At 40.6% G+C, this 27,086-nt stretch overlaps 2 protein-coding genes across 13 annotated transcripts in view; one reads left to right on the top strand and one right to left on the bottom strand.

The window, feature by feature from the left end:
• Positions 1-2,608: 2,608 nt before the first annotated feature.
• Positions 2,609-9,106, bottom strand: LOC121707068 (coatomer subunit zeta-1-like). The gene is made up of 9 exons (XM_042089313.1): positions 8,998-9,106; positions 8,598-8,666; positions 6,240-6,321; positions 6,018-6,109; positions 5,847-5,902; positions 5,668-5,745; positions 4,938-4,989; positions 4,778-4,816; positions 2,609-3,167 (listed from the first exon to the last, which is right to left on the bottom strand). Exons 1-9 carry the CDS (start codon positions 9,013-9,015, stop codon positions 3,120-3,122), a joined length of 534 nt encoding a protein of 177 aa, XP_041945247.1. The 5' UTR covers positions 9,016-9,106; the 3' UTR covers positions 2,609-3,119.
• Positions 9,107-9,520: 414 nt separating this feature from the next.
• The window catches only part of hnrnpa1a (heterogeneous nuclear ribonucleoprotein A1a), a 21,803-nt gene continuing 4,237 nt past the window's right edge, over positions 9,521-27,086 (top strand). The window contains exons 1-13 of one of the 12 annotated variants that reach the window (XR_006031220.1): positions 9,521-9,671; positions 10,472-10,588; positions 10,710-10,856; positions 10,990-11,200; positions 11,605-11,697; positions 11,915-11,986; positions 13,100-13,162; positions 13,272-13,445; positions 13,558-13,683; positions 14,490-14,558; positions 14,642-14,690; positions 15,130-15,299; positions 20,422-20,426. Coding sequence is in view for 3 of the 12 variants with exons in the window: in XM_042089309.1 (XP_041945243.1) it covers positions 9,660-9,671; positions 10,472-10,588; positions 10,710-10,856; positions 10,990-11,200; positions 11,605-11,697; positions 11,915-11,986; positions 13,100-13,162; positions 13,272-13,445; positions 13,558-13,683; positions 14,490-14,551 (1,077 nt within the window). In the remaining 9 variants the exon portion in view is untranslated. Of the gene's footprint in view, positions 9,672-10,471; positions 10,589-10,709; positions 10,857-10,989; positions 11,201-11,604; positions 11,698-11,914; positions 11,987-13,099; positions 13,163-13,271; positions 13,446-13,557; positions 13,684-14,489; positions 14,559-14,641; positions 14,691-15,129; positions 15,626-16,680; positions 16,764-16,840; positions 16,951-20,421; positions 20,427-27,086 lie in introns of those variants that run through there. The other 11 variants (XR_006031221.1, XR_006031222.1, XR_006031224.1 and 8 more) reach the window with 11 other exon arrangements.

The following is a 27,086-nucleotide window of genomic DNA, read 5'->3' as shown; positions in this document are numbered from 1 at the left end:
TTAGTTCTGTTTAATATTTTGCCGCTGGCAGCACCCGGCCCTTCCTGGTTTTACTGTTGCAGTTGGACCAGAAAAAGGTGCATGGCAAGAGCCACAGAGCAGCTGCTTAGGTCATTGGCTCAAATTATATTTTCCCAAAGTCACTCTCTAGGCTTGTGCAATGAGTTAGCCAGTCCTGAGCCCGAGTATCATACACTGTGAACTTCATGCTCTTTGTGGCAGTTAGATTGACATATGAGTGGCTATATCTGTGCTAATCGATAGTTGCCTAAAATTATATTCATTTTCACCTGAATGCTAACTGTCATGCCTATGTGACTTCTGCAGTGTCCTGGCTCCAGTGTCCTCTACATACACATAAACCTTCTAGATAAACCCTCTCTTACTCCTTTTAAGCAATGCTATACCAGAAATAAGGGAACCATAATTAGGTTTTCTCTTTTTGCAGAGCTAGGACCTGCAGAAGAAGCAGTACTAGTGCATGGATACAGTTACACTGACTGTTATCATGGTACAGGCTTTGGAGGCGAGCTGAGAAACTGAGTTATGGTCATTATGCTGTAATGGGGAGGAAGCGAGGGGGAGCGTGAGTTGTTCTTGGACTGCTTCCCGCTGGAGCCCCTCGCAGGGCAGTGTGCGCGCGTGCTAAGCCACAAACGGCCCTCGCGACGGCCATAAAGAATAAAACTGAAGATTCTGAGCAGAGTTGCTGCCGACGACGGTACTGAGATTGGCACGGTGCCTGGTGACGACCAATAAATACAAACACGCCTGCACGATACATGCAGCAAACACGTTTTGCAAACCAGATAAGTCACATACAAAGGGCCTCAAGCCCAAACACTCTGATCCAATTGTTTGACTGGGAACTTGGCTGTTTTGGTCTTTATCAGGGCAGAAAGGTTTGCACAGCAGAGACAAGACACAAATGGCTGAACAGAACAGAACACACACACACACACAATAACACACACACACACACACACACACACACACACACACACAATAACAACACATAGACACACACACACACACACAATAACAAATATACCCCCCTCCCTGTTTTTGTTTAGCATTCAGTGTAAGTCAGACAGGTGTCTACTGTTTCAATGATGTTCAATCCCTTTCAATTATTCATATAATTCAACAGAATGTATGAAGCCCTGTATTTAATACTAATGATCAGCGTGGAGTTCAAATGAATGCAGGACCCAGCATTTTCTATATTGCCAGTGTTAAACAGGTAAAGAAGCACATCCCCAAATCTGGCACGTCAGTAATAAATTCCTGCTGGTAAACACACATGTAGATTTGCTGTCTACATTTAGACAGAGATGCGATTGCCTTATCTTACACCCACAGTCGAGACGCTACAAAACCAGGCATGCGATGAACAGACAGATGCTTAGAGGAGCTGCATACACATGCCTCTTCCTACTAGACAGTCTCAGATTTCAGGTTTTACGTGTGGCCTCAATCATGCGGCTAAATATGGGATGAGTGTGCCACGTCACTGTGTTGTTACCTTGGAGACGGCGCTTATGCTGGCTGCTTCTAGATGATTGCTAAATGCCAGTGTACATTTTGGCAAGCAGTGCTGTGGGACGGCACGTGACATTGCATTGATGACGTATTGAAAAAGGAAAGTTCTTTTGTCCTAAGGCGAAACTAACATAATGTGCATGCAGGCCTAATTCTGTGATTACCAGGTATAGATAATGCCATTTATTTGTTTGTTGGTTGCTATCGAGGACTTGACATAATTGAAAGTCAAATTAAGTTTCCATGAGTAAGGCAAACTTTTGAAAAAAATAATAATAATAATTATCACAACAATCTTTCAGTAGAACCCACAGTACATACTAAAATTAATTAATATTAACTACTTGTTTTACACTTGTATTACTTTGGGACATGATTATGTAAAGATTTGGTGTCACTTGCAATAATATGTACATCCATTGTAAAAAATATCTACATTTAACTACAAAACATAAAGCATGCAGCATCACTTCTAAACAATGGACCCTGTGACTGAATGTAACATAGACCTCTGAAGTTTGCCTACAAAAAAAGCCAGCATCTTTGCCCATATAAGGAGATCCGGTAACTTGAGGCTTTTCCTATGGAAAAATAACATGGGGATTTGGAATAGACCTTTGAAGTTTGCCTACAAAAAAGCTGCCATCTTTGCCCATATAAGGAGATCCAGTATCTTGAGATTTTTCCTATGGGAAAATAACATGGGGATTTGGAATTATCACACCTGTTGAATTATCACACCTTGAATTTCCCCTGGGGATCAATAAAGTATCTATCTATCTATCTGTTTAACTCTCACGGGGACGGAAATGCTAACGTTTTGTATTTCGACATACAGAGAAACTCATTGGAGGTGTGTATTAAATGAGTAAAGTATTGTTTATGCGTTAGACAATATCCCACACTTGCAAATAAGTAAATCATACTCACTCATACTCTTCATATAGCTTCTAAAAGAGGCCTGATGAAAATCCCCCTCTTGCAACCAGTAGATGGCGCTGTTGGTTCCATCATCTACTGGCAGACCAACCTCCACAAACATTGAAACACGAGAAATTACTGAGACTTTTTTCCACATTTCCTCAAACTGTTTATTTTTCATCAAGGTATAAACAAGGCCATGTGACACATAATGCACAATGATTTGTATATGGTTCTTGGAATTCATAACACACAGACATACTGAAGGGTTACACTGCAGTTACACTTTTTCACAGTTACCCACAGTTACCCACTGGTAATAGCAGGGCAGAAAAGCACTGAGAAATGGGAGGAATAGAGAACTATGTATCAGGGTATTGCTTACAACACATTCAAAACAATACCAGCATTCAGGTCTTAGGTCTCTTCAGGTCTACCTTCTTACTGGAAACAGTTGGAAATCATGGAAATCATAACCAAGGAGACAGAGGGTAACTAATGTCCTCTAGTGGATGATTCAGTGCAATGATATCTGAGATATACAGAGGTATGAATACAGGAATGTCACTGTGTGTGTGTGTGTGTGTGTGTGTGTGTGTATATGTGAGAGAGTGAGTGGGTGTATGTGTGTGTATTCAGTGGTTGTGGTTCCCACACTACCGCAGAAGTGACCACTTGATTTGTTCCTTTGCCGACTGCAGCACCTTCAAAAACAAAGAAGTTGGTGAAAAGAAATTGGATTTCCATGTGCAAACTGGACACACCGGTAATCACATTTATCAAGAGTTAGGAGAATTAGTGATGAGTGACATAATCGACTGCATCCAAATGATTCCAAATTAAACTGCTCCTGCAAATATAGTGCAAAGGGCACAATCTGGCCCAAACACCCTAAATACACTGACAATGGTTTGCAAGACAAAGACTAAGGCCTAGTCCACACGTACCAAACCGATCTTTTTTTCCTCCGTCTTCCCTGGAACCGTATCAAGAATATTTGCGTCCAAACGGATCCATCTCAACACGACTCAACACGTTACTTCATACCCCAGGCCTATAGGTGGCACTGTTTCTTTACAGAAATTGACCAAAACTTGCGCTTTAAAAACAGACAGAATAGGCTACGACAAAATGGCTAATGCAAGGAAACCAGAATTGTTTGTGTGGACTGATGATGAACTGTCAACTGTAAAACTAATAAACTTTATTTTACGGTTTGTGAAGGCTGCAGTCCCGTCCTTTATTTGGCTAACGCAGGTAGGCCTACTAATCACCTTTACTTTCTTTGGTTGTAGGATAGTCCGTGATTCACATTAGTTTTGGCCATCACCGCAATTAGGCTACTAAACGCAAGGCTTACCCAAGTTCTAGGCTATTCTGTCGCCACATTTATATATTTTGCTATATTGCTATATAATAATATTGCTATAAAACCTTCGTTAGTAACAGTCAATACTTTTGCCTGCATCAAATCGTGCATTCGTATTCAGTGTGCTACCATCGGCATAACGTGAGTTCTAAGCGTCTTTGTATGCTTATATATGATTTCACTCGACTGTGAATGCATGTATATATGTTGTAAGACATGTAAAATAAATGAATGACACTGGCACTACGCACAAATTAATGTAGCCTAAACTTACACTGCACTTTCCTAATAACTTAAGTTCTCTCGCGTCACTGACAGTAGCTAGAATGCATAAAAAAACACCGGGAAAAACAGTGTTCAGTCCACCAAGTAATAAGCTATCGGCGCTGCGCAGCACCAGTTGTGATATTTATCTTACGGAGTGTAATCGTAGGTAATGTCATGTATGAAAACTAGTATTGTTAGGCAATACTAGAAGTGCAAGTCCAGGGCAGCTGAGGTGTGGCGATGACATCATCGATACGCAAGCAGGATGTGCGGTTTCGCTGTCTAAACGAACTCAAACGGGCTACGGTTTCAGATTTCTCCACTCTGGGACCAGGTTTCAGAAAAGTGCGGTTTCGGGCAGTGCGTTTACAGGATTCGCTTGGACGCTCGGCCAAGACGAAGCAAAACCTCTGCGTTTAACCTAAAAAGCGTCTCCGTGTGGACAGGCCCTAACTTTGCCTGTTCACTAACTGCATTGTGACTATTGACTATGAGTGTCATCTTGTTGCGAAACAGGCCAAATTGCTTTTTCTTATTTGGAGGAAGTCAACATAGTCAACCTACAGACCTTTCTGCAACCAGGTCATCTCTGTACAATTCCTAAGTTCCAAGGCCTTATTGCCTACACATGTCTCGAAATAAATATACCACAAATTATAGCAGCTGAGGTCCTCTTACCTGAGTCACAGTCTGTTCTGTCAAAGGAACATCATCACCCTGCAAAGAAAGCATGTGAAAACTCATTCTTGGCTCTCAATGTCTCTGTAGTCAGAATTCCCCTGAGACACAGATATAGATGACAACAACAAAAGATCATTAAAGAGATAATGCTGCTTACCCGTAATGCTACACGGTAGACAACCTGCTGTGGGTCACTCTCTAGGATGACTCTAAGGGTCAGGAAAAGAAAAACAAGGTCAAGGAATACAAATAAGAAAGCATAAATCTATGAAAGACAAGACAGGCAGACAAAGGAAGACCAGGCAGACTAAAATAGTTATGTAAAATGAAAAACCTGACAAACTTTGATTGTTACTGGTTAAGATATGTATGACAAAAGTTACAATGAAATAGAGTGATAGTTTTAAAATTATATGTTTTGTATCTCCTACGCTGACCCTTTAACATTTATTCAAGGAAATTACTTAATATTTTCAACACTGTACCAACTTCTAGTACCATCTAGTATTCAGAACCATTTAACTCAGCAATAAATGCACATTTTGAACACATGAACAGTACACATGAACATAAATATTACAACAACTCTTCATAGTTCTTCCATCTCTTCCATTTTGATTTCTCATCTAACCCCCTGCCCTACACAACTATATTAAAATCTCCATGTAGTTGTAGTGGCAGCAGCATGGCATAGTAGTAGTGTATTATTGTTATTGTAACTTTTACTCTTATGTTCTCAGTTACATTTGACAATGAAAGTCATTTGGAATGTGCTAGTATGTGATAATATAACTAGATTTAAAATCAGCTGCATTTTATAACACAACGAATGCTTTTTGAAATCTGCGAGGTGAAGCCTTAGTTGATAAAAAAAAAAAAGGTCCTACCCTCCATCTACAATTTCATCGACAGCTAGGAACAATCCTTCCATGTTCTCTAGCAAAGCTCTTCTTTCCACATTCTTCCTGTAAATAATAGGGAACATATACATGAAGTATGAACCTCAATGTGTGATTAGCATACAGAAGTACATGTAGGAGATTGGAATGTACACAGAATGACTTACCTCAACATTTGACTGAGGGAATCGAACAGGCAGTTCAGGACAGACATCAGCATCAGCTGATGAAACAGGAAAAATCAAGTATTTTATATATTTTTTTCAAAATCAAGTATATTACAGCAAATAGTCTATTTGTAAATGGATGTCAGATGATTTGTTCATGCTTGTTTATACCTCATTTTCATGTGAGCTTCCAATAACATAGAAGTATAAGTCTATATTGCTCTTGTAGACCACAGTTAGTCCTTCTAAAAGTGCAATCTCACCTGGGGAGACAGATGCAGCATTGTATGTGATAGAGCATACCAGTGAGTTTAAATGCTTAATGGTCTGAGACTACAGAGATAGTCATAATATTGAAGTGTCTGAAAGAGAAATGAGTAAATGGTGACTTACTGTCTGTACGGTGAGTCTTGTTGAAGATGTTCTTTTCAAAAGCTTTCTGTTCTTTTACTGTAGGGTATGTGTCATCATAATACTAGAAACGAGATAACATAGGGTCTACATGATCTTAAGATGGTATCAATGGATCATAGGAGTGATTAACATCAAAAAATCTAGACTGGAGTAACATTTGACACCTTCGATATGTTTAGTGTTCTAAAGACGCCAAATAGCCCGTTATAGTTACCAAATTGATAGCCAAGGAGCGAGAAGTGAACACACATGGATAGCTATAAAACGTTTGTTATACAACTAAACACAACAAAATACCTTTATAACCCTTGAGCCAGCTACGGCGTACCTGATTACCTCAAAAAAACACAATCAAATAACTGTATGTTTGTGTGAAAGGATTGTCAGAGTTGCGCTAAGATACATTAATATGTATTTTAAAATAAAATATCAAATACCCTTAATTTTAAAGGAATTATCCGGAGTAAAATGCACTTTAGATCGATTTACGGATGATTGGGAGTACATACGTTGAGTTGACATCCAAATCATGTCATTCGGATGTGTTTTAAGAAAGTTCGATGTTACCGTTTTTAGTCAAAGCTCGTTAGCGTGGAAGTGAGAAGGGCATATTATTTCACCGCTACAAAATGCTATTTTTATACCTCTTCTACAGCATTCTAACATTGCACTTACATGGTAGTGAGTAGAGGGTCCCTAAAGCCAAACCGAAGTATCCCGAGGTCTTTATGTGGTCGGATAGAGAGTCCAGAATGAATTTCATCAAGCCAGTACCTTTCCGGAAATGTTGCCATCTTTGCTGCCATCTTTAGGGGAAAGTCCGTAGGAGTCGATTGCCAAGTGTGTTCTGGAAATTCACAATTTCGTCGCCGTTTAAAAAAAAAAAAAAAAAACATAGTCCAGTCCATACAACTTCATTTCAATTTCAAAAGAAATACTGGACTATGTTTTTTTTTTTTTTTTTTTTAAACGGAAGTCGAAAGATGGCAACATTTCCGGAAAGGTACTGGCTTGATGAAATTCATTCTGGACTCTCTATCCGACCACATAAAGACCTCGGGATACTTCGGTTTGGCTTTAGGGACCCTCTACTCACTACCACGTAAGTGCAATGTTGTTTGGAACTGTAGAAGAGATATAAAAATAGCGTTTTGTAGCGGCGAAATAATATGCCCTTCTCACTTCCACGCTAACGAGCTTTGACAAAAAACGGTAACATCGAACTTTCTCAAAACTCATCCGAATGACATGATTTGGATGTCAACTCAACGTATGTACTCCCAATCATCCGTAAATCGATCTAAAGTGCATTTTACTCCGGATAATTCCTTTAAGTGTATCAAAATAAACTACGCCCCACCATGTATCAAAATAAAATACTGCATTTTGAAAATACTAAATATACTCTTTAAAGGGAGCATGAAATTACTTTGCAAACCTTCCATATCTGTCTATTTAATCTATTCCTTCATCAGAACACTCACTCTATTGATTAAGTGGACAGTGTTTGAGCTTTTCTCTGCCTACGAGACATGCCATAAACCTACAAACAAGTCAACAGATCTACTATGCTGACCAGTCTGTTACATCTCATAGCCTAAATACAGTATCAGAGATGCAATCAAAAAGTCACAACTGAACTTGTCAAGTGGTTCAAAGTGGAGACAAGTCTCTGACATGGTCAATGCATGCCCAGATTGATTGATATTGCAAAGTGTAACGCTGTTGATCAGGGAGGATCATGAGCCTTTAGTTGGTTTTTAACTAACCGAGTGGGTACCGTGTAAGCGCTAAATGGCGTTATATTGACGGCAAAGGGCATATGAGTTTTTAGGCGTTACTCTAGGCGATAGATACATGGGGCAACTTTTTGAGCAATATTGTAAGGCAACCACATAACTAGTTCCATGCATTCCGATTGGATGAATAAAGTTCTCAAGAAACTTGAGGTTGGCGTGAGAGGGAGTGTATTGTATGTGTGAGCAACCTTCATCTTCCTCCTTCTTAATATTCTGATCACAACTCTGACTGGTGCTGTTGCGACTTATTTTATAATTTGCCCAGAGCCTACATTCATTGTTTTGCACTTATGATGTCATCACATCAACAAATATTTACCAGTATTTCTAACTATAAAAATACACACCTATAAAGTATTTTGATACAAAATACTAAGCCATTTTCGTCAATCAAATAAAAAAAAAAAACATAAATGCATGCATCATAAATACTGCCTCTCCCTGACTATTGTGATGGTAAAAGTTGTACATAAAGGGAATAGTCAATTAAACTTATGTACAGTATATTGAATGTTGTGAGGATCTTAAAATAACAAACCTTTGCATACAGTCGTTCACCATCATTATCAAGAATGAGTACTGCTTTTACAGTGTACAGTGTGGGTTCCTGAAAGCATAGCAGTCACTATAGAGTTAATTGTTAGTAGCTGCATAATTTATGTTCTTATGACAATCATTAGACATTTAAATCCACAACAATTCTGAATGAGTCTATCATCTATCCATCCATTCTTACAGTTAAAAAATAATAACTGTCCCCTTTGGCAAGCTGCGCTTAGGCTACTGCTTAACGCATGAAGTCAACAGAATGATTAGATAAGAAACTTTCAATGTGTTACGCCTGAGCCACACACTTAATGCAAAATGTTTTATAAACGAAATACAATGCATTATACTGACTAATCATTCAAATACTCTCATTCAAAAGGACGCCATACCAGGGCGAATGAGTCCATCTTGACTTCCTTGATGACGTGAACAACCAAAACGTGTTCTTCTTCTTGTGTTCTATGGTGTAACAAATGGCGCAAAGCTCCCTATCGCCATCTGTTGTGAGAACAATAAAATACTACTATCTCGCACAATCACAAGCTGAATTTGTGGAAAAAAAATAAAATACTGTGAAGTAGGCAAAAGGCAGATTAATACAAAGTGGCATGTTAATTCAGTAATAAGTGGTTGACAGTTGTTAATACAATAACAGTGGTTGACAGTTGAAACAGTAATAAGTGGTTGACAGTTGTTAATACAATAACAGTGGTTGACAGTTGAAATAAAAGTTATTTTATTAACGAACTAGTTAATGACAAAATCTCCTGTTTTTGCTACCACCACACAGGCTGTTCATGCTGTTCCACTATGTTTGCAGTTAAATGTGTATATAACATTATAATTTCATTGCAATAGTTTGATCCAATCAACTTCCAGCACACATTGGCGGGTTTTGAACCTCTCCAATAATACCATTCACTCACTTCCATAGACAGTAAAAGAGCCTACTGCTCCTGCGCATTGGCGTAGCAGCTAGCAAAAGTGGGTTTGTCTCTGCAAGCGTCGACTCTGTAGTAGGCAGCTGAGGGCAGTGCTGAGCCGTACCACCATGTCTAAAGAGGTATATTGACTTAATTGTCTATTAATATGTTTCACTATTGTTCTCAGAATGCTTTTGTAAACGTATATGTATTTAACTGCGTAGCGTTAGCAGATATAATGCAGACAGCCCGACTTCGAGCATTTTGCTGGTTAGCTAACGCTAGCCATGTTAGCTCGAATAGCAACCTTGGAGTCTCCATTGTTCCATTTGCTTGTGAATAGTGCAGCTTTTTGTCGAACTTAACAATGCAATAGTGGCGCACACAGTTTGGGGTTGAGGACTAGTGGAGTACGTCGTTTTAATCGTGGTAGCCTTTGGTTAATGTTAATTCTAACGTGTTTAAGTCGAATGCGCCATTTTACACCAACAAATAACTAGCCTACCTGCTAGCGGTATTACCTGGGGAGCAGCTTTGCAGTATCGATAGCTAAGTAAAGTTAATGTCAACTAACGTCACCTGCCTGTCTGCCGGGAGTGAGCTTCATGTCTGCGTTAATTCGCCAACACTTGGATATTGGCATGGACAATTTCTCAGAATTGAATTAGCCAGTACATTTGCGGGCCACATTCGCTTGCATTATCTCGTACCATGAAAATGGCGTCTCGAAAATGGCCGACTGTTGCTTCCCGTGAATGCAAACTAAACCAAAACATTTAATAGTGGATGTAGCTGGTGAACATAAAGCACTGTTGTTTTTATTACAGAAGAAGGTCGGGAGCTATAATGTAATGCGATATTCTAGCTAGCTGGGCGGTACATGGAAATGCACAAAGTCTAACTGTTCTCATAAAATGTGCTTACGTTCCTTCATTCATAGACCCCTCGTGAACCTGAACAGCTCCGCAAGCTGTTCATAGGAGGACTGAGTTTTGAGACGACCGACGAGAGCCTTCGTGCACATTTCGAGCAATGGGGAACCCTCACGGATTGCGTGGTGAGTAGAATTTGTTGAGATGAATGTGAGGGGCATTCAGGGTGGCTGTCATATCTGTTTTTTGTTTTTGTTTTTTTGTCATGGTTCTTAAGTCCATTCTTAAGTCAATTCTATATCTTAGGTCATGAGGGACTCCGAGACAAAAAGGTCAAGAGGATTTGGGTTTGTGACATACAGCAATGCAAAAGAAGTTGACGACGCCATGGCTGCCCGTCCACACAAAGTGGATGGAAGAGCAGTTGAGCCCAAGAGAGCAGTTTCCAGAGAGGTATTTGCAGTCAGTTTCAATATGACCAGAAATAAGTGCTGATAAGTTCCGTCAAAAGGAATTCGTCAGTCAGTGTTTATAAAAGTTAAACATATACATACCTATCATATTTGTTTCTCTCTTGCTTTTACAGGACTCCTGCAAGCCTGGAGCACACACAGCAGTCAAAAAGATATTTGTCGGAGGTATCAAGGAAGACACTGAGGAGCACCATTTACGGGACTACTTCATACAGTTTGGCGAGATTGAGGCCATCAACATCATGACTGAGAAGAACAGTGACAAGAGGAGAGGGTTTGCCTTTGTTACGTTTGATGACCACGACTCTGTCGACAGGATTGTCAGTGAGTGAAGGACTTGGGGCTCCAAGTATTTGTCCTTTTAATTGATCAGATTTCTAAACTAAGTAATGGGCACAATGAACAGATGTGTCGATACACCTTGATTGACCTTTAAAGCCTTTCATCAAACTTGTCAGTAAAGAGGCCTTGGTCAGTTTGTTTTTGCAAGTACATTTGCAAAAACTGGGCTGAAGGATGGAGCACTCTTGCCTTGTGTCTGAAATGCAGTAGTTACTGCAAATGTAAACATTCCTTTCTCTTATTTATGCTATAAAATGCTCTATAAACATGTATCCCTTATCTTCCTTCTGGCAATGTTTTTTGTATTTGTCATGGTGCTGCCTGATTGTAGAGAACTTGCTAAAGTCAAACACACTGCTGATCTTTTTGCTGTAATGTTCTTACAGTCCAGAAGTACCATACAGTGAATGGCCACAACTGCGAGGTCAGGAAAGCCCTGTCACGGGAGGAGATGAACAGGATTGGCATGAGCCCAAGAGGTAAATATGGGTCATATTTGAACGTAAACATCTACTTGTAGTTTGTGATTTATTCATACTTTCCATTTATTCAGCTTTTGGATGAGTGGCTTGGATGGCCTGTGTATTTTTTTTTTTTACTTGCATTTCAGCCATAGAAATCAGACTTATTTGTAATCAGTAATGTAGTCTGAACTTTGCATTATATCTTCACTGAAGTCCCCATTTCTTTGTCCAGGTGGCCGTGGAGGAGGGGGAGGAGGTGGTGGAAACTTTGGAAGAGGTGGTGGTGGTGGAGGAGGATATGGAGGTAAAGCCATTTAAATGGACTTTACAGTGTTGGACCGTTTTAATGATTTCCTTAGTGATTGTTTGTCATGTACCGTGTTTTGAGCCAGTGACAGGACAGAAGCGTACTGTAATGGCAGTTGTCAGACATATTGGCGTGTTTTTTTTTTTTTGGTGAAACCTGAGCAGAAGTGTGAAAGTCTGGCTTCAAAGTAAAAGGCCGGTCACAAATTTGTTCTAACTATTCACAAAATCAGCTGAATCTAATTGGTACAATTCCTTAGCAAGATAAATAGGGGAAATATAAAATAAAATAAAGTAAAGTAAATTAGATAAAAGATAAAGGAGCAGTGGTAGTGTAGTGATTAACCCTTAAAGGAGTACCGTCACACCGGTGTGACGGGAATGTTGAGAAATGAACATTCTAAGGAATATCTGGGTTCATTGAATTCAACATAGAATTTTAGAACCTTCAATTGTTGCGGAACTTAGAATGTTCAAAAACCTACACCTTTAAGGGTTAAGGAGCTGGGCTAGCATGCAGTGGCTGGGAAAACAAATAGTGGGTTCCATTCCCGGCTTCCACCATTGTCTCCTGGAGCAAGGCAATTAACCCCAAAGTTGCTCCGGGGACAATGTGTAATCCCTTGTATTACAATTGACACATGTAAGTCACTTTGGATTAAAAGTGTTGTCTAAATGATTAAATGTATACTGCTCAAAAAAATTAAGGGAACACTTACAGTTTTCCACAATTCTTAAAACACATTTTTTAAAAATCTTCCACCCTTTACTACATTCACAGAATGTCTGACGGTTCTTGCAAAATAAAACTCCTCTCAAAAGTTTTACTTGCGCTCAGAACCAAACAGTGTCAGAGTACCGATCCAGTGTATGATTGAAGTGTTCCCTTAATTTTTTTTGAGCAGTATAAATGTAATACATTAGTTGATTAGTGAAACCACTTGTGTCAAGTGCACAGGTAGAACCAATACATGGCAGGTCTTATTTTCTGAAGCTGGACTGTTACACCTCTGAACATGAGACACCAGAAACTTGCTGTTTGCCTCCGACTTGCAGTTTACTGGTCTGAAGCTGTTTTTCCTGAGACTGTTTGCCCTCATCCTGAATACAGGTGGATATGGAGGTGGAAGAGGAGGCTATGGCGATGGTTACAATGGCTATGGAGGAAATGGTGGTAAGTTTCAGAGGTTGCACTCTTTAGCAATCATGTGATCACTTTGTGAAGCATCATGATTTTACACATGCCAAATTAAATTGACTAATATGTTTCTTTCCCTTCCCAGGTGGCTATGGCGGTGGAGGTCCTGGGGGCTATGGCGGTGGTAACCGAGGTTACGGTGGAGGTGGTGGCTATGGCAACCAGGGTGGGGGCTATGGTGGTGGTGGTGGCTACAACGATGGCTACAATGGGGGAAGCAGCGGTGGAGGCAATGGCAACTTCGGTGGTGGTGGTGGTGGTCAGTGAAGCTTTGATTTCCTTATCAAAATTTTGTCACTTCACAATACCCTCCCAAGCACTTTTGTTTCTGTGTCAAAACGGGTGTTTACTTATTCTGTCTGTATCTGCAGGAAACTTTGGAGGTGGTGGCAATTATAACGACTTTGGTAACTACAACCAGTCATCTTCCAGCTATGGCCCGATGAAGGGTGGTAACTACGGAGGAGGCGGAGGCCGAAACAGTGGCCCATATGGTGGTAAGTCGTCTTGTGCTTAACCATCTTACCCAATACTGAGACGAATGCATCTCCATAGTAGCCATTAGCTGGGTTTCCATTCAGCTTATTCACACATTCTATGCGCATTCATGGAAATTCAGCCAAAGAAAATGCATATCTGTGTTTCCATCTTCTTCTGTGTTATGCAAATTAAAACCGGACATTCACATAATCGGGGAAGAGTTTTGATAATCTGTGGGACCAAAACATAAGGTCTTAAGGCAATGTTTAAGTAAACCCCTTGGTAGAAATGCAGCAAATGTGAATATACTGTTTCCATCAACTTAAAATCACATACAGTAATTTCCCAACTATTAGCCACAGCTTATACGTTGATTTTGCAAAATTTCTTCAGCTATGAGGTTAATACACGGGGGCAGTTAATATGGTATTAGCATACGCTTTGTTTCTTTTAACTTGCGTAAAACACTGTCCTGCGGCTTGTACACAATGCAGCTAATACACAGGAAATGACTGTATATATGGAATGGAAACCCAGCTAGTATACAAGATCTCAACCTCAGAGAACTCTTCTTGGAAGTCACATAGAGTATTTCCTTATGAAGGTCCTTTAATGTTGGAGCTCTTTAAGTGAACTTGGCTTTGACAGAGCTTATTGTCTTCATATCCCCATCACTTGTCCCTTGCGTTCATATTTTGTATCCAATATGTTCTGTCTGACTTTCAGTCTTTTAAAAGGGGAGCAAGATGTTGAGTGTAGCATTAGCATAACTGTATCCCAGCCGTCCACTAGTATTTAAGAGAACTCGCTGGCCATTTTGTAGGTGGGTATGGTGGAGGATCTGGCGGTGGCTATGGAGGAGGCTCCGGAGGCCGACGATACTAAACCGTGGGTAAGCATCGCCCCTATCAGTGGGCAATTAGTACCCGTACTTCCCTTAAAAACCAACACCACCTCTCTTTCACCCTCGATTAGAGTGCTTGGTTCATCCATGACCCTCTGAAACGTTCACAATAACGCTACGGTGAGAATGCTTACATTGGTCCAAATTGAGATGGATAACATGTTTTATTGTGGTAGGATCATCCCTGACCATGCCTGCATTTTATGATGCTGTGATGTGGATCTTTGTAATTGAATAGGGATTGGGTGGGTGGGGGGGAGGATCCAGCAGCAAACTTTCACTCTCTACCCAAGCTAAGATCTCATGGAAGAAATTATTAATTGGACACTTTCCAAGATTCCTCATTATGTATACAGCAATGCTTTCCTGCTTCAAAGTTCAGTCCTCACACGCTAATGACTTCTTGTGTAGCTTAGCTGAACTGAAGGTTTGCTTCTGCGGCTTGCGTCCTCTGATCCCCCCCCCCCCCTGTGTTTTTATTATTTTCTTAAATGATGAGAGGTAGACCTAGGTTCAAAAGTGGTAACTGTGTATATGTATGTTCCGTATTGTCCAACAGGCCACAGTGCTTAGGAGAGGAGAGCCAGAGAGAGGACAGGGAAAGGAGGAAAGCAATGAAAGGAGCAAGGAAGCAGGTTTACAACCCTAGATCTGCTCAGCCAAGCGGTGTGGTGGATGCTAACGCGTCCACTGCACGAAGAGATGTGTACAATAGGGGAGGAAAATCATGTGGGTTGGGCGAGGGAGGGAGGGGGAGAGGGAGGATCGCATATTGAAGGAAACACCAGTTTATATCTTGTTTTCTTGTCTCTTAACCTTTTATTTGTAAAAGAAGAAAAAAAAGCTGTCCTGCTAGTTGTTAGCTTGTAGTTTTTGCTTTTTTTTTTTTTTTTTTTTCATTTGTCTTGTGAAGTGTAAGGCATTCCAATAGGTCATTGGTAGGGTTTAATTTTGTTTAGAGAACTTATTTTGCATCCACAAGGGTGTGTTTTAAATGTAACCCGCCGCGAATCAAGATTAAATAAACAGCTTCAGTTTTTCCTTTTTTATTTAAATGTGTACGTGATCACTCCTCGTTCTTCATCTTCTGCTGTTTTTAGTGGTTGGTAATAATGCTGGGTTTGAGTCGCTGCCCAAAAGGCATAGCCTACAGCTTTTGACCTGCCACTTTTATGCTCTCACTGTAGTTGTAGATCATGTACATGATTCACTTCATGCATATAGCGAAGTACGTTAAAAGGGAGGGAAGGGCTTTTGAACTGAATCTAAATTGAAACCACCTGAAATTCCTGCTTGATGATTTCTGCTGTTTTGAGCACTTAAGAGCTCTCTTGCATGCTAGAACTTAGTTGGTTATGTCAGTTCCTCTCAACCACGGAGCATCATGCTTGAGAAAAGGAAAAAACGACAGGACAGCCCACTCCTAGGACCATAGCTACCAGACCAGTAAACTGCAAGTCGGAGGCAAGCTGCCACACAGGACAGCGAGACTAGCCAATGAGAGATGCCGAGCAAAGATGCTAGCCAATGGAAGGAGACCAGCTCAAGGGCTAGCCAATGGAAGGAGCCAGCTGAGAGGCTAGCTATTGGGAGACACCAGCTGAGGGAGGGAAGTAGCAAGATCCTCGCACGGAGCCAGCCAGAAGCAGGGGCTGAGCAAGTCTTATTGAGTACAAGTGGTTGCTCTTGAAAGACTAGCAAATGTCAAGGTATTTTATATACCCAGACTGGTAGGTAAGAAGAGAACTTTTAAATACACTCTTTTATGTATGGTGTGTTTTTATTCATTTATTTTATCGCTATGTCTGGTAGCAGTCTAGTGTCTGCCTCTTAAGATGGTTGATGCTTGACTGGCTAGTTGAGACAAACCTTGACTGCTATTATTGTATGGCGTGTGATGGTGGTTTATTTATTACTAAGTGCGACTGAGTGTTGATGCGAAATCCACCTTTTATATTGACTCCTGTGTATGACTGCGGTATGGTGGTTTTTAGTGCATGAAAGGTTATGTGGTTAGTACATTAGAGAGCAGACTCCTTTTTTGTGTCTAACTTCAGTCCCTTTCTGAATGTATTAGGTTGTGCTAAGTTTAATCTTTTCCATTTTGTAGATCAAGGCTGAGTGAACTGGATAGCTGTGCTTGACCAGTTAATGAATGTTGCACACTTGTGGACTGCCCATTCCATTTCAATGGTAAGTAATAATGTCACTTGGTGACCATGGACTTATATTTATTGCCCTTTCATAACCTTTACTTTTTTCTGTTCTAGGGTTTTTTGTTGATGGACCAAATGATGTCTGCTGGATTTTTAACCTTTTATGCATTTTAAAAATGTTTTAATACGTTTTGCAATAAAATTGCAACTTTTAAAAAATAAAAGGACTGTGTGGTGGTTGAAAATGGGTGTTTCCTGAGGCTACTACCAGGTGTCTCACTTTTGGTTTTGAGAAATTGTTCCATTCAACATCTTTTTTTGGTGCAGTAGTCAAAACCTTTTGTTTAATCCCAACATTAGTATTAATGTTAGTGTGTAAAGGTAAAGATGAAATATTGAAATGAATCCACAAATCAATCCCTTTTAAATGAGCGCTTCTATTTGTCAGTTTCATACAATAAGCAATGGTTTGTAAGTTAAGGCTTTTATCATCCCCCATTCTACTACCTGGCATGTCCTATATGTATAAATGCCCTCAAAAATGTCTTGAGCAATGATTCACACCTTTTGGATTTCTTCCTGTGTGCTTTCAATTTTTATTTTCTTTTATCTAGTTAAGGCAATTTATCCCTTTGGAATAGAAATGTCTTCAGAGTTAACTCTTTCCAGGAGACTATTGCAGCATAGATGTGTGTCCCCATCTCCCCCTTAGTGTGAGAACAATCTATGGGACTTTCTTGAAAAGAAGCTGCCAATTACTAATGGAATGCAAAGGGTAGCCATAAATCTTGAGGGGCAGCAAAGGCTTTTGTACGGGATTGTAGAGGTCAAGGCTGGCCTAGAGAGATGGGTTGGCATGCGGTATTGCATGGACATAAGTTGTGATGGTGTTATGGATTTTCCACTTTTGTTATTGTAGGGGGGAAACTTGAAAATAAAGTTTACGAGACTGAGTTTGAGCTAGGTGTGCAAGGATAAATTGAACAGACAGTTGAGCTGAATACTTCAATGACATGTTTGAGTTGGCTCTCTGTAGATTTGGTTTTTATGATATTTATGAGCTTAAGGACTTCTCTCTCATTTTTTCCCCATCTGCATGGTAAAACACATCCCAGATCACACATCACGTTCATTTCTGAGATTAATGAGCTAAAACTCATTTGGCCCATCTGAAGGCCTACAGTCTACAAAACTAATGTTGAATGCAGTCAGAACATTCTAGAAGGGTTGGGTTAGAACCAGCCACATGGATCCCTCACAAATGCCCATAAGAAACTAGCCATCCATCGAACCACTGTCAATTGAAACTTCTATTAAGCGGGATGGGCTCTACTAGTGCATTTATAATATTAAAAACTGACTTGCTCTGAATGTCTTTCTTCCCCTCTTTTTTTTCTTGCTCTCTTTCCATTGCTTCTCGGTTTTTCTTCCTTTTGCTCGACTGGTTAGTTTTACTGTTTCAGAGCAGTCATGTGGCCTTCCTGGCCTGGGCTCTGATTGGCTGCTTATTTCTCCTTTCTCCCTCTCCCCCTCAGCCCTGAGCAAAGTGGAGAGTTATGGCCATCATAAAAATGTAGATAATGCATTGTTAACTAATTCTGCGTGCTAGGAGCTGATATATCCATCGCTCTAAATCTTGATGACTGTAATAAAAGGCAAATGCTAATGCTTTGCCCTATACAGGCTTGGAGCAGTCTCTTTTTTAATGGAGAATCAGGAGATTAAGGGAGGGGTAGGCAGAACGACAAAAAATGTGGGCACTGGGCACACGCATTGGAAGATACCACACAGGTAATCTTGGCCCATGATATTTAGATATGTGGGAGAGGGGCAGTTGATTACTACCTCTTCCCTCCAGACCTGCGGATTAACAGGCTCCTGGCGTAAGCCTTTAAAAGCAGAATGTGTCAGAGGCTGTGACTGCTAACCGTGGTGCAGACAGTGTGATGGGGTGGTGAGAAATTTTCACCTCTTCTGGCAAGTGAAAAGGACAAAGGTGAACTGAGAAAAAATGGCACACCTCTTAAAAGGGAAGAGAACGGGTGGGGAATAGATCTTTGTGAATCCCATGAAACATGATATTGCTGTCTGTTACTCATAAACTTCAGGCCACAGAAGCGGTTTCCTTAAAATGTAACCTTGAATGAGGCAAGAAACAAGGGTAGTGGAAGCATAAAGAAAAAGAAAAATCACATAGATATGATCAACAGTTAACTTGTGCCATGTCTGTGAATATCTCAGTTTTAACTAAGACCTGGAGATACAAAACTACCTTCATGTTGTGTTCCCAGCTACCAAGCCAACACCTGGTTTCACAGTCAGTCCTGGTGGGACACGGCCCTTGGAGAGAATTTGCATTCAATGTCAAAGCCAACGCTGTCCTGCTTCCCCCTGTTGTGTGAGAAATTAGCTCGGTGCTTCATGAGCCATAGCAGCGCCACCCCCTTCTTTTCACCTCAATGAATGAGTGCTACTGTGAAGCCATGTCAGGTTTTCCATGCAGTTCATGTTTCTTTTTGGCCCCCTACCTGCTTTTTCTGGGGCCCCTCCAAAAATGCTGGATTTCTGACAAGGGAATACAAACATGCCAGTGGAAAGACAATACATCAGTGGCTCGGATGGAACGTGGAAGGCTCCAGAACATGATCTAAAATCCTGGACATGGACTCTGGCTGGTTTTAGGCTGAAAGTCACCTGGGAGTCCCTGGAATCTGTTGGAAAACATTTACTCAATTGAACAAAACCTGCAGTGTCTCAATATCTGCTGGTATAAACAACCATCACCCGAAATGGGTTTGCAATAAAGACATTCCCTTGATGTGGTTTCTAAAATATTCTTGTAAATAATGTCAAATGTTCTAACAAAAGATGAATGTTTTGGGGTGCACTGACAAAGATGGTTTCCTGGAGGATGATCAGTACCCTAAAGCAAGTAATAATCTAGAGGTTTTCACCACAACAAACACGTACTGAATGAAACCACTCATCCTCTTTTCAGGAATTGTGCCAAAAGGAAACAAGTTATTTACTGTGCACTGGCAAAAGATAGGTTATACCTATAAGCCAATGTAATAGGAGACATTTCTCACGAGCCGTAAATTCTTATTTTAGCACAAAAACAGTTGGAATTTTCAGCACTGAAACCTAATGAAAAATGTAGTACTGCTGCACACCCAAATCATGTACAGTTGGCCTCCTGAACTAAAACAAATCTTAGCTCTGAAACTTGGACTGGAACTGTAGATTCTCTACACCAAATTCTGTTCTAATTAGGGGGAGCTTACTGAAATAGAAGTTGTATTCTAAAAACATATCCACAAACCCAGGGGTGCTGTTAAAAAATGACAGAAAGTAGTTCTGGGCCCCCCAAAATGCTAGGGGGTCCGGGCGCAACTGGTAAATTGAGACTTAAAATATATTACATGCATTGATTATAGCTTATTATACGGCTCTTCACAATGGTAGTAGAACGCTCCATTGACTTGAATGGGATTTCCCAACGTTCTACGGTAAAATAAATTCATGTAATTACCGCTGCAAACATATAACTACCGCTGTCAATGGCAACGGGTTTTGTGCTGCTGATCATATCACTCCGCAAGTATTCCGGTCACTTCTTGCATTGGAACTTCATTCAAAAGTGAAAGCAGACGGTTGATCAGCTGTGTTCTAAAGAATGGTTGATTCAAGTTCAGCGTGTGTTGCGAACTATTTGTTTCTCAGCAAAAGCCACGACGAAATGGTAACAAATAAGTGTAAAAGAGACATATCGTGGAGTTTATTTGTTAGTTTTGGCAAGTAGCCATATAATAAGCAGGATAATGTATAGAACGCCGGTCATTATGGGAAAATAAGTCCCTTCAGGGCGAAACAAGACCCCTCCGCTGGCGTGTTGGGGTCCGGTTCGCCCTGTCGGGACTTATTTTCCCCATAATGACCGGCGTTCTATACATTATCCCTTACATATTACAATGCAGCCTATAAAAACTATACTGGTATTCAACTATTTTTCTTGACACAATTTTAAGCCAGTCTTTTAGGAGTTTGATCTCTTCACGTCATAGACAACATCATTAGAGTAGCTCCTGCAACTATAGGCTAGCAGCTAAATAGCTACACAGCAAAACTAAATAGCTACACAGCAAAATACACCCAAAGATGAAAACCCTTGACAGGAAGGGACATGAAACTAGCTGTCAGACCTACGTGACTACATATACAGACTATGTGACAGTATTCTCAAAATGAAAGCAGTTATAGAACCACAGCCTTCCTATTTGTGTGTGTGTGTGTGTGTGTGTGAAAGAGACTGTATAGCTGTGACTACATGCATAGACTATGTGACTGCATGCACAAATTCACAAAAGACACTGTATAGCTATGTGACTATATGCAGACACTATGTGACCACATACACAAATTTAAATGAAAGTAGAGTGTGTGTGTGTGTGTCTCTGTGTGTGTGTGTGTGTGTGTGTGTGTAATGAAAGTAGAGTGTGTGTGTGTGTGTGTGTGTGTGTGGACAGAGACTATGTGACCACATACACAAATTTAAATGAAAGTAGACATAGAACAGACAGCCTTCCTTTGTGCGGAAATAGGCTGGGTCCACTGAAATCTTTCCACACTGTTAAAAAAACCTGTACAGAGTTCAGTATATATAATTCTCACCACATTTACATTTATTCATTTAGCACACGCTTTTATCCAAAGCGACTTACAAGGGCCATTCTCATCAGAGCAACTCAGTACGGTGGTCGACGGGTGCAAACGACCTGCAATTTATGACAACACATGCAAATCGACAAAACACTTGCAAATCGACAAAATACAAGCAACTTAAGAAAACATCTTCATCAATTTGACAAGTGAATATAGCCTACCTATTACCTACCGTCCTGCAGGCGGAATAAACCATTTAGCAAGAGTGTGACCTTAAACAGTTTTCACTATGTTTTATATACAAAATCCAGTCAGTCAAGAAGTTATTCAGCAAATACACTTTACAAATTACCTTTACATTTCGCCTTACATTCAAAATGCCATTTCATTTATAAAAGAAAATATTCCGGAAAAAAATAAAATACATTTTCGAGAATTTTCAAGGGCCCTCTTCCCCCTTGGGGCCCTAGTAATAAGTCTCACGTTTTCCCCCCAGTCCAACACCCCTGCACAAACCAATAACATTACCAAGTGAGGCATAGTCTCTCCGCAGTCTCTAACAATATATGCAAGAACAGATCAGCATTTAGTCTAACTGTCTAATAAAGCCACCTCTCATTTATCTGTTACAATTATCTTTAGTTGTAAGCAAAGCAGACAGGCTTTGGATCACCCAAAACTGAAAAAGGATGGGGATCAGAATGCTGCTGTTAAACAGATCATAGATCAATATGAATAAGATGTGATCCATTCAAAATTTAAATATTTAAGTAAATAAAATAAAATCAAAAAAATACTTGTTGAACTCATCTCGCACAGTCAACTTGGGGTCATTTCTGGGAGAGTCGTATGTTTATACCTATAAGAGCTTTAAGATCAGTCAGAAGGTTTTACTTATAGATTTTTACAGCTGCCTGTTCCCCCTCACATCTCACTCAGTTCTCCTGTCCCCCACAGACGAGTACAGCCCCAGAATCACTGACCTCTTCAACCCAACCTTTGTGTTGTTTCTATCCACTTGTCCACAATGGTGGATGTACTGTTTTGTGGGTCATTTTGATTTCACTGTTTATCTAAAAATGTTAGGGAAATGTGTCAAAATGTATGTGAAGTTTTGTACAGCATGTGAGATGTGAGACTTTTTGAGCAATGTTGCTGGGCAACCACATAACCATGATCATGTACATACCATGATCACGATTTGTCTACTAATGATCTCCAGTAAACACATTGTTGCCCAATATCAATGGGAACATGACAGAACCACAATAATGAGGAACATTAGTTGAGATGTCTAAAACCTCTTGATTCAGCTTGAAGGATGTGATAAAAGTTAGTGATGATGGTGTGAGTTCTTTGACTGTATAGGGGACCACCCATATGTCTTGGTTCATCCAGACATTTTCCTTTCATAAGATCTGCAATTCATCCACAGGCATTTGGTCATGGATTTTCAATTCAGGGCTGATCCACATATTCACACACACACACACACACACACACACACACTATATAGAAATTTGGACATTTTTATTTTTTTCAAGTTATGAAAAAAAAATGATGTGGCAACTTTGTGAACTTGATTGTTTATGTATGGTTCCACCATATTAGGAGGATAAAGAACTTAAAGTAATTGTCAATGTTTATACCGCTTTCTCTTGGTAAAAAAAGGTTAGTCATTTTCTGATAAATTCTCCACAGATATCAGAGAATTGTGATACGTTCAACATATGTCATATGACGTCCCTCTCTATCTTCAAAATACTTGTGAAGACCCAACTCTCCTATCACTACCAACAACTGGACATAATCTAGCATTAACCACTCCAATATCCCTCTTCTTCCCCTGACAACTGTGTTAGAACTGTCACTCATATGTGAGTAGTATTGCCAAAGTCCTTTTAGGCAAGTCCCTCCACTCGGCGGCCATATTGCACTTTTTGGGCACTCATCGGGCATCCTATTCGGCAGAAATGTGTGTGCGCAAGACTTCATGACACCAATTTTGCTCCAGCGGCGAGTTCACAACACACGATTGGCACAATGTCTTCACAACACACCATATGATTGGCTCAATGTATTCACATCACACCACATGATTGGCACAATGTATTCACATGTCAACGTTTTGCCGAGGAAGGGGTGGGATATGTGTAGACAACGGCCATATTGGCGTTACAAACTAGCCCCATGCATTTCTATGGAGGATATTTTGAGTGCTGTGTCTCCTCGTTAGAAAATCTCTGGTATTGCCTGTGTCCTTGTCACACTGTACCTTGATTGTTCCCGTCATTTGTAAGTTGCTTTAGGTAAAAGGGTCAACATGACATATCTTCTGGGGCCAGGTTATGATATTGGCAGGTTAAAGGAGAATTCCGGTGTGATATTGACCTAAAGTGTATCGAAACATGATACCGAGTGTGAACGTATGTCTCATAGCCCATCTCGGCTTGTCCCCTGCACTCCAAAATCTGGCGCTAGTTAGCCGATGCTACCAACATCTTTTTCAATAGTGGTGCTTCGGCATCGGGCTAGCCATGCAAATAAATCACTGTTTTACACCCATTTACGAGGCTCAATGTATCTCCACACTTCATTGGTAGACTTCCGAGGGCCCTGACATTTAAAACGAGACATTGAGAACTTTGAAAAAGCACTGGTAGTTTACTTACAAGACGATTTATACAGACAGTATCTTCACGAAGTTTAGCGTTTGCAGCCATCTTGAATTTAGTCACGATAAGTCGAGCAACGAGTAAGAATGACCAGCTATGATAAGGGATCAGATTCCAAAAATAATTCAGTGGAAATGCATGGATTCCAGTTGCTGCTACTGGAAGAAACTGGAATCCATGCATTTCCACTGAATTATTTTTGGAATCTGATCCCTTATCATACCTGTTCATTCTTACTCGTTGCTCGACTTATCGTGACTAAATTCAAGATGGCTGCAAACGTTAAACTTCGTGAAGATACTGTCTGTATAAATCGTCTTGTAAGTAAACTACCAGTGCTTTTTCAAAGTTCTCAATGTCTCGTTTTAAATGTCAGGGCCCTAGGAAGTCTACCAATGAAGTGTGGAGATACATTGAGCCTCGTAAATGGGTGTAAAACAGTGATTTATTTGCATGGCTAGCCCGATGCCGAAGCACCACTACTGAAAAAGTTGTTGGTAGCATCGGCTAACTAGCGCCAGATTTTGGAGTGCAGGGGACAAACGAGATGGGCTATGAGACATACGTTCACACTCGGTATCATGTTTCAATACACTTTAGGTCAATATCACACCGGAATTCTCCTTTAATAGAATGGCTCTTGCTTTAGGCAGTGGAATCAACGTATCCTTCTTGGACATGCATGTACATAATTCTTCCTGCTGGCAGAAAGACTAATCCTTTGGTCTGATTGTGTTATGCTCATGCACAATGTAAAGAAGTAACACAAAATTTGACGTTTTTGTCAATTTTCAATGTACTGGGGTACCCATTTAACACTAAGGGGGTACTCAATTCCTCTAAAACTGATGAAAAGGGTCATGCTCCTACCCGAGACAACAACATGCATAGTTCAATAGGCGTTCCAGGCATGTATCGGCAATGTGAGAGACTGCATTTTCCTCATTGTAAGCTAATGTGGCATCAATATACGTTTAAAGCCATTATTTTAAGGCTGTGTTGTTTTAAATCACAAACAGAAGGGTATAGAAGGAAGTTACACAGCCTTGCCACACAGTCTTACACGATGCCTGCATCCTACCCCTTCCATTATAATAAGGTCAATGGAAACACCAAACCAAATCACCTTGTTGGACCATATTTATAACAGATGGTCTGTTTCATTGTTATTATTATTTAACCAGTTCCTGCTGCTTCTTTCCCCCATTAAGTCTCAGGTCAAAATGTCATGACCACAATATCTGGAATAAAGATATGCAAATGTGTTTATTTCATGTTTTATCATGGAAACTCAGCCGATCATAAAGTTTCATGTTAGGCAAATCATTTCTAGACCAATTCCACGTTTTGGGAAAGTCATTTTGCCCCGAGCAGAGCATAAGGGTTAATGACGACACTGACATTATAGCGTAAGTATGTGCTAATGCATCTCAGATGTGTTGCCGCGGCGACGAGAGCGATGGAGCGGGGCCTCCTGTGGCATACGGCCTCCATCTGTTTCCTGTCTCTCCCGGCACAGAGACGGCGGGGTGTTAGCGTGCGGCGGCAAAGCTAGGAGGCAGGAAGTGACCTTCTGACCAATCAGTGGGGGGCAGCTTTGCAGGGGATAAGGATAGAGAAAGAGGAGGGAAATATACAGTGTTGACTTCCAGTGAGGAGTTCACTACAGTCACTCATTTATTGATCATTAATTCATGAAAAGAGGATACCAAGGAAAGCACGCACACACTCAGAATGAAAAGAGAGATGGTCTGGGTGGGGCTTTAATTTAATTACAGACACTAAACAGATGAAATGGCCTGCCCTCCCAGGGATTATATGTCTTGATATGAAACAGGATGTAATGTAAAACTGCCGCATGAAAAACAGAACAGTGTGGACACCTCAGGCAGACAGACATTTGAAGTTGAAATTAGAAATAGGAGAAATAGATAAATTAGATAAATTATCGGGGTCGCTGAGGAGTAGCACAGGTAAGAAAAACAGAGAAAGGGAGATGCTTTGACCATTTATTCCAGTAGGGGTCAGTAAAGAGGTCTGAAGAGGGAGGACAGAAGAAAAAAGGGGTTATAGATGACTTGTCTTTTGAAAAAGAAGAACAGCACAATAAGAATTTTGAAGAGGGTGAGAGGCCAGGAGAGAAAGGTGAAGATAGTGTGACAAAGAAAGGAGAACTATAGAATATATGTCCTCAGCCTGAGAGGAGGGATGGGGAGAGTGACTGAGGGAGTGGGAAGGGGGGGGGCGAGTGATAGAGAGAGAGATTAGAGGAGATGGAAAGGGAGATGGAGAGACAAGTGGAAGACACATGGCGAGACAGGGAGAGAGAAAGAGGGGTAATGACCTTGTAATCAGCAGAGGGTCTCTCATATCTGATGGAGGACAGCTGATATACTCTGCGCTGCCCTCCACTCCTCCTCCTCCTCCTCCTCCTCTTCCTCTCCTCTCCTCTCCACTCCATGCCTGACCCAGGGGTCTGAGTGCCAGATGCCTGGGCCTGCTCAAAGACCAGGTGTTCTCTCCCTAATTCTCTCTCTCTCTCTCTCTCTCTCTCTCTTTGTCTCTCTTACACACACACATGCCATGCAAACATAAACACTCACATTCCGAACTACATAATGTGCACAGACTCACACACACACACACACACATGCTCACACATGCTCACACATAGACACACACATGCAGGCACGCCATTGGTCAGTCTGGGTTCGATTTCTGAACCCGCCATTGCAAGTCTGTGCCACTTTACATTATCAAAAAGGACTTCTAAAGAATTATACTGAATTCTAAAAAAAAATATTTACAAACATATTCTAACATCATTGTTTTTTTAGACGTATATGTCGACCTAAACAAGACAAGCTATCCCAAATGGAAAGCTCCACCATGACAGTGCACATTGGTGGACATTACACCAACTCTCCACAGGAGGGCAACAAATTGCTCTGAGTTATTACGGAAAGTGACTGTTGGAATAATGTCAGACTAAACGGTGCACAGAGATTTGCTTTTTGGCTGAA

Source organism: Alosa sapidissima, chromosome 4 (assembly GCF_018492685.1).
Source record: "Alosa sapidissima isolate fAloSap1 chromosome 4, fAloSap1.pri, whole genome shotgun sequence".
NCBI lineage: Eukaryota > Metazoa > Chordata > Actinopteri > Clupeiformes > Clupeidae > Alosa > Alosa sapidissima.
Note: the sequence above shows the minus strand (reverse complement) of the source record. Positions and strands in the feature narration are given on the sequence as shown.

Excerpts from the sequence above, each read along its gene's own strand:
- LOC121707068 (XM_042089313.1), bottom strand. Across the intron at positions 6,110-6,239 it reads CAAGACTCACCGTACAGACA|GTGAGATTGCACTTTTAGAA; the intron begins GTAAGTCACCAT and ends CTGTCTCCCCAG. Across the intron at positions 4,990-5,667 it reads GATGAAATTGTAGATGGAGG|AGTCATCCTAGAGAGTGACC; the intron begins GTAGGACCTTTT and ends CCTGACCCTTAG.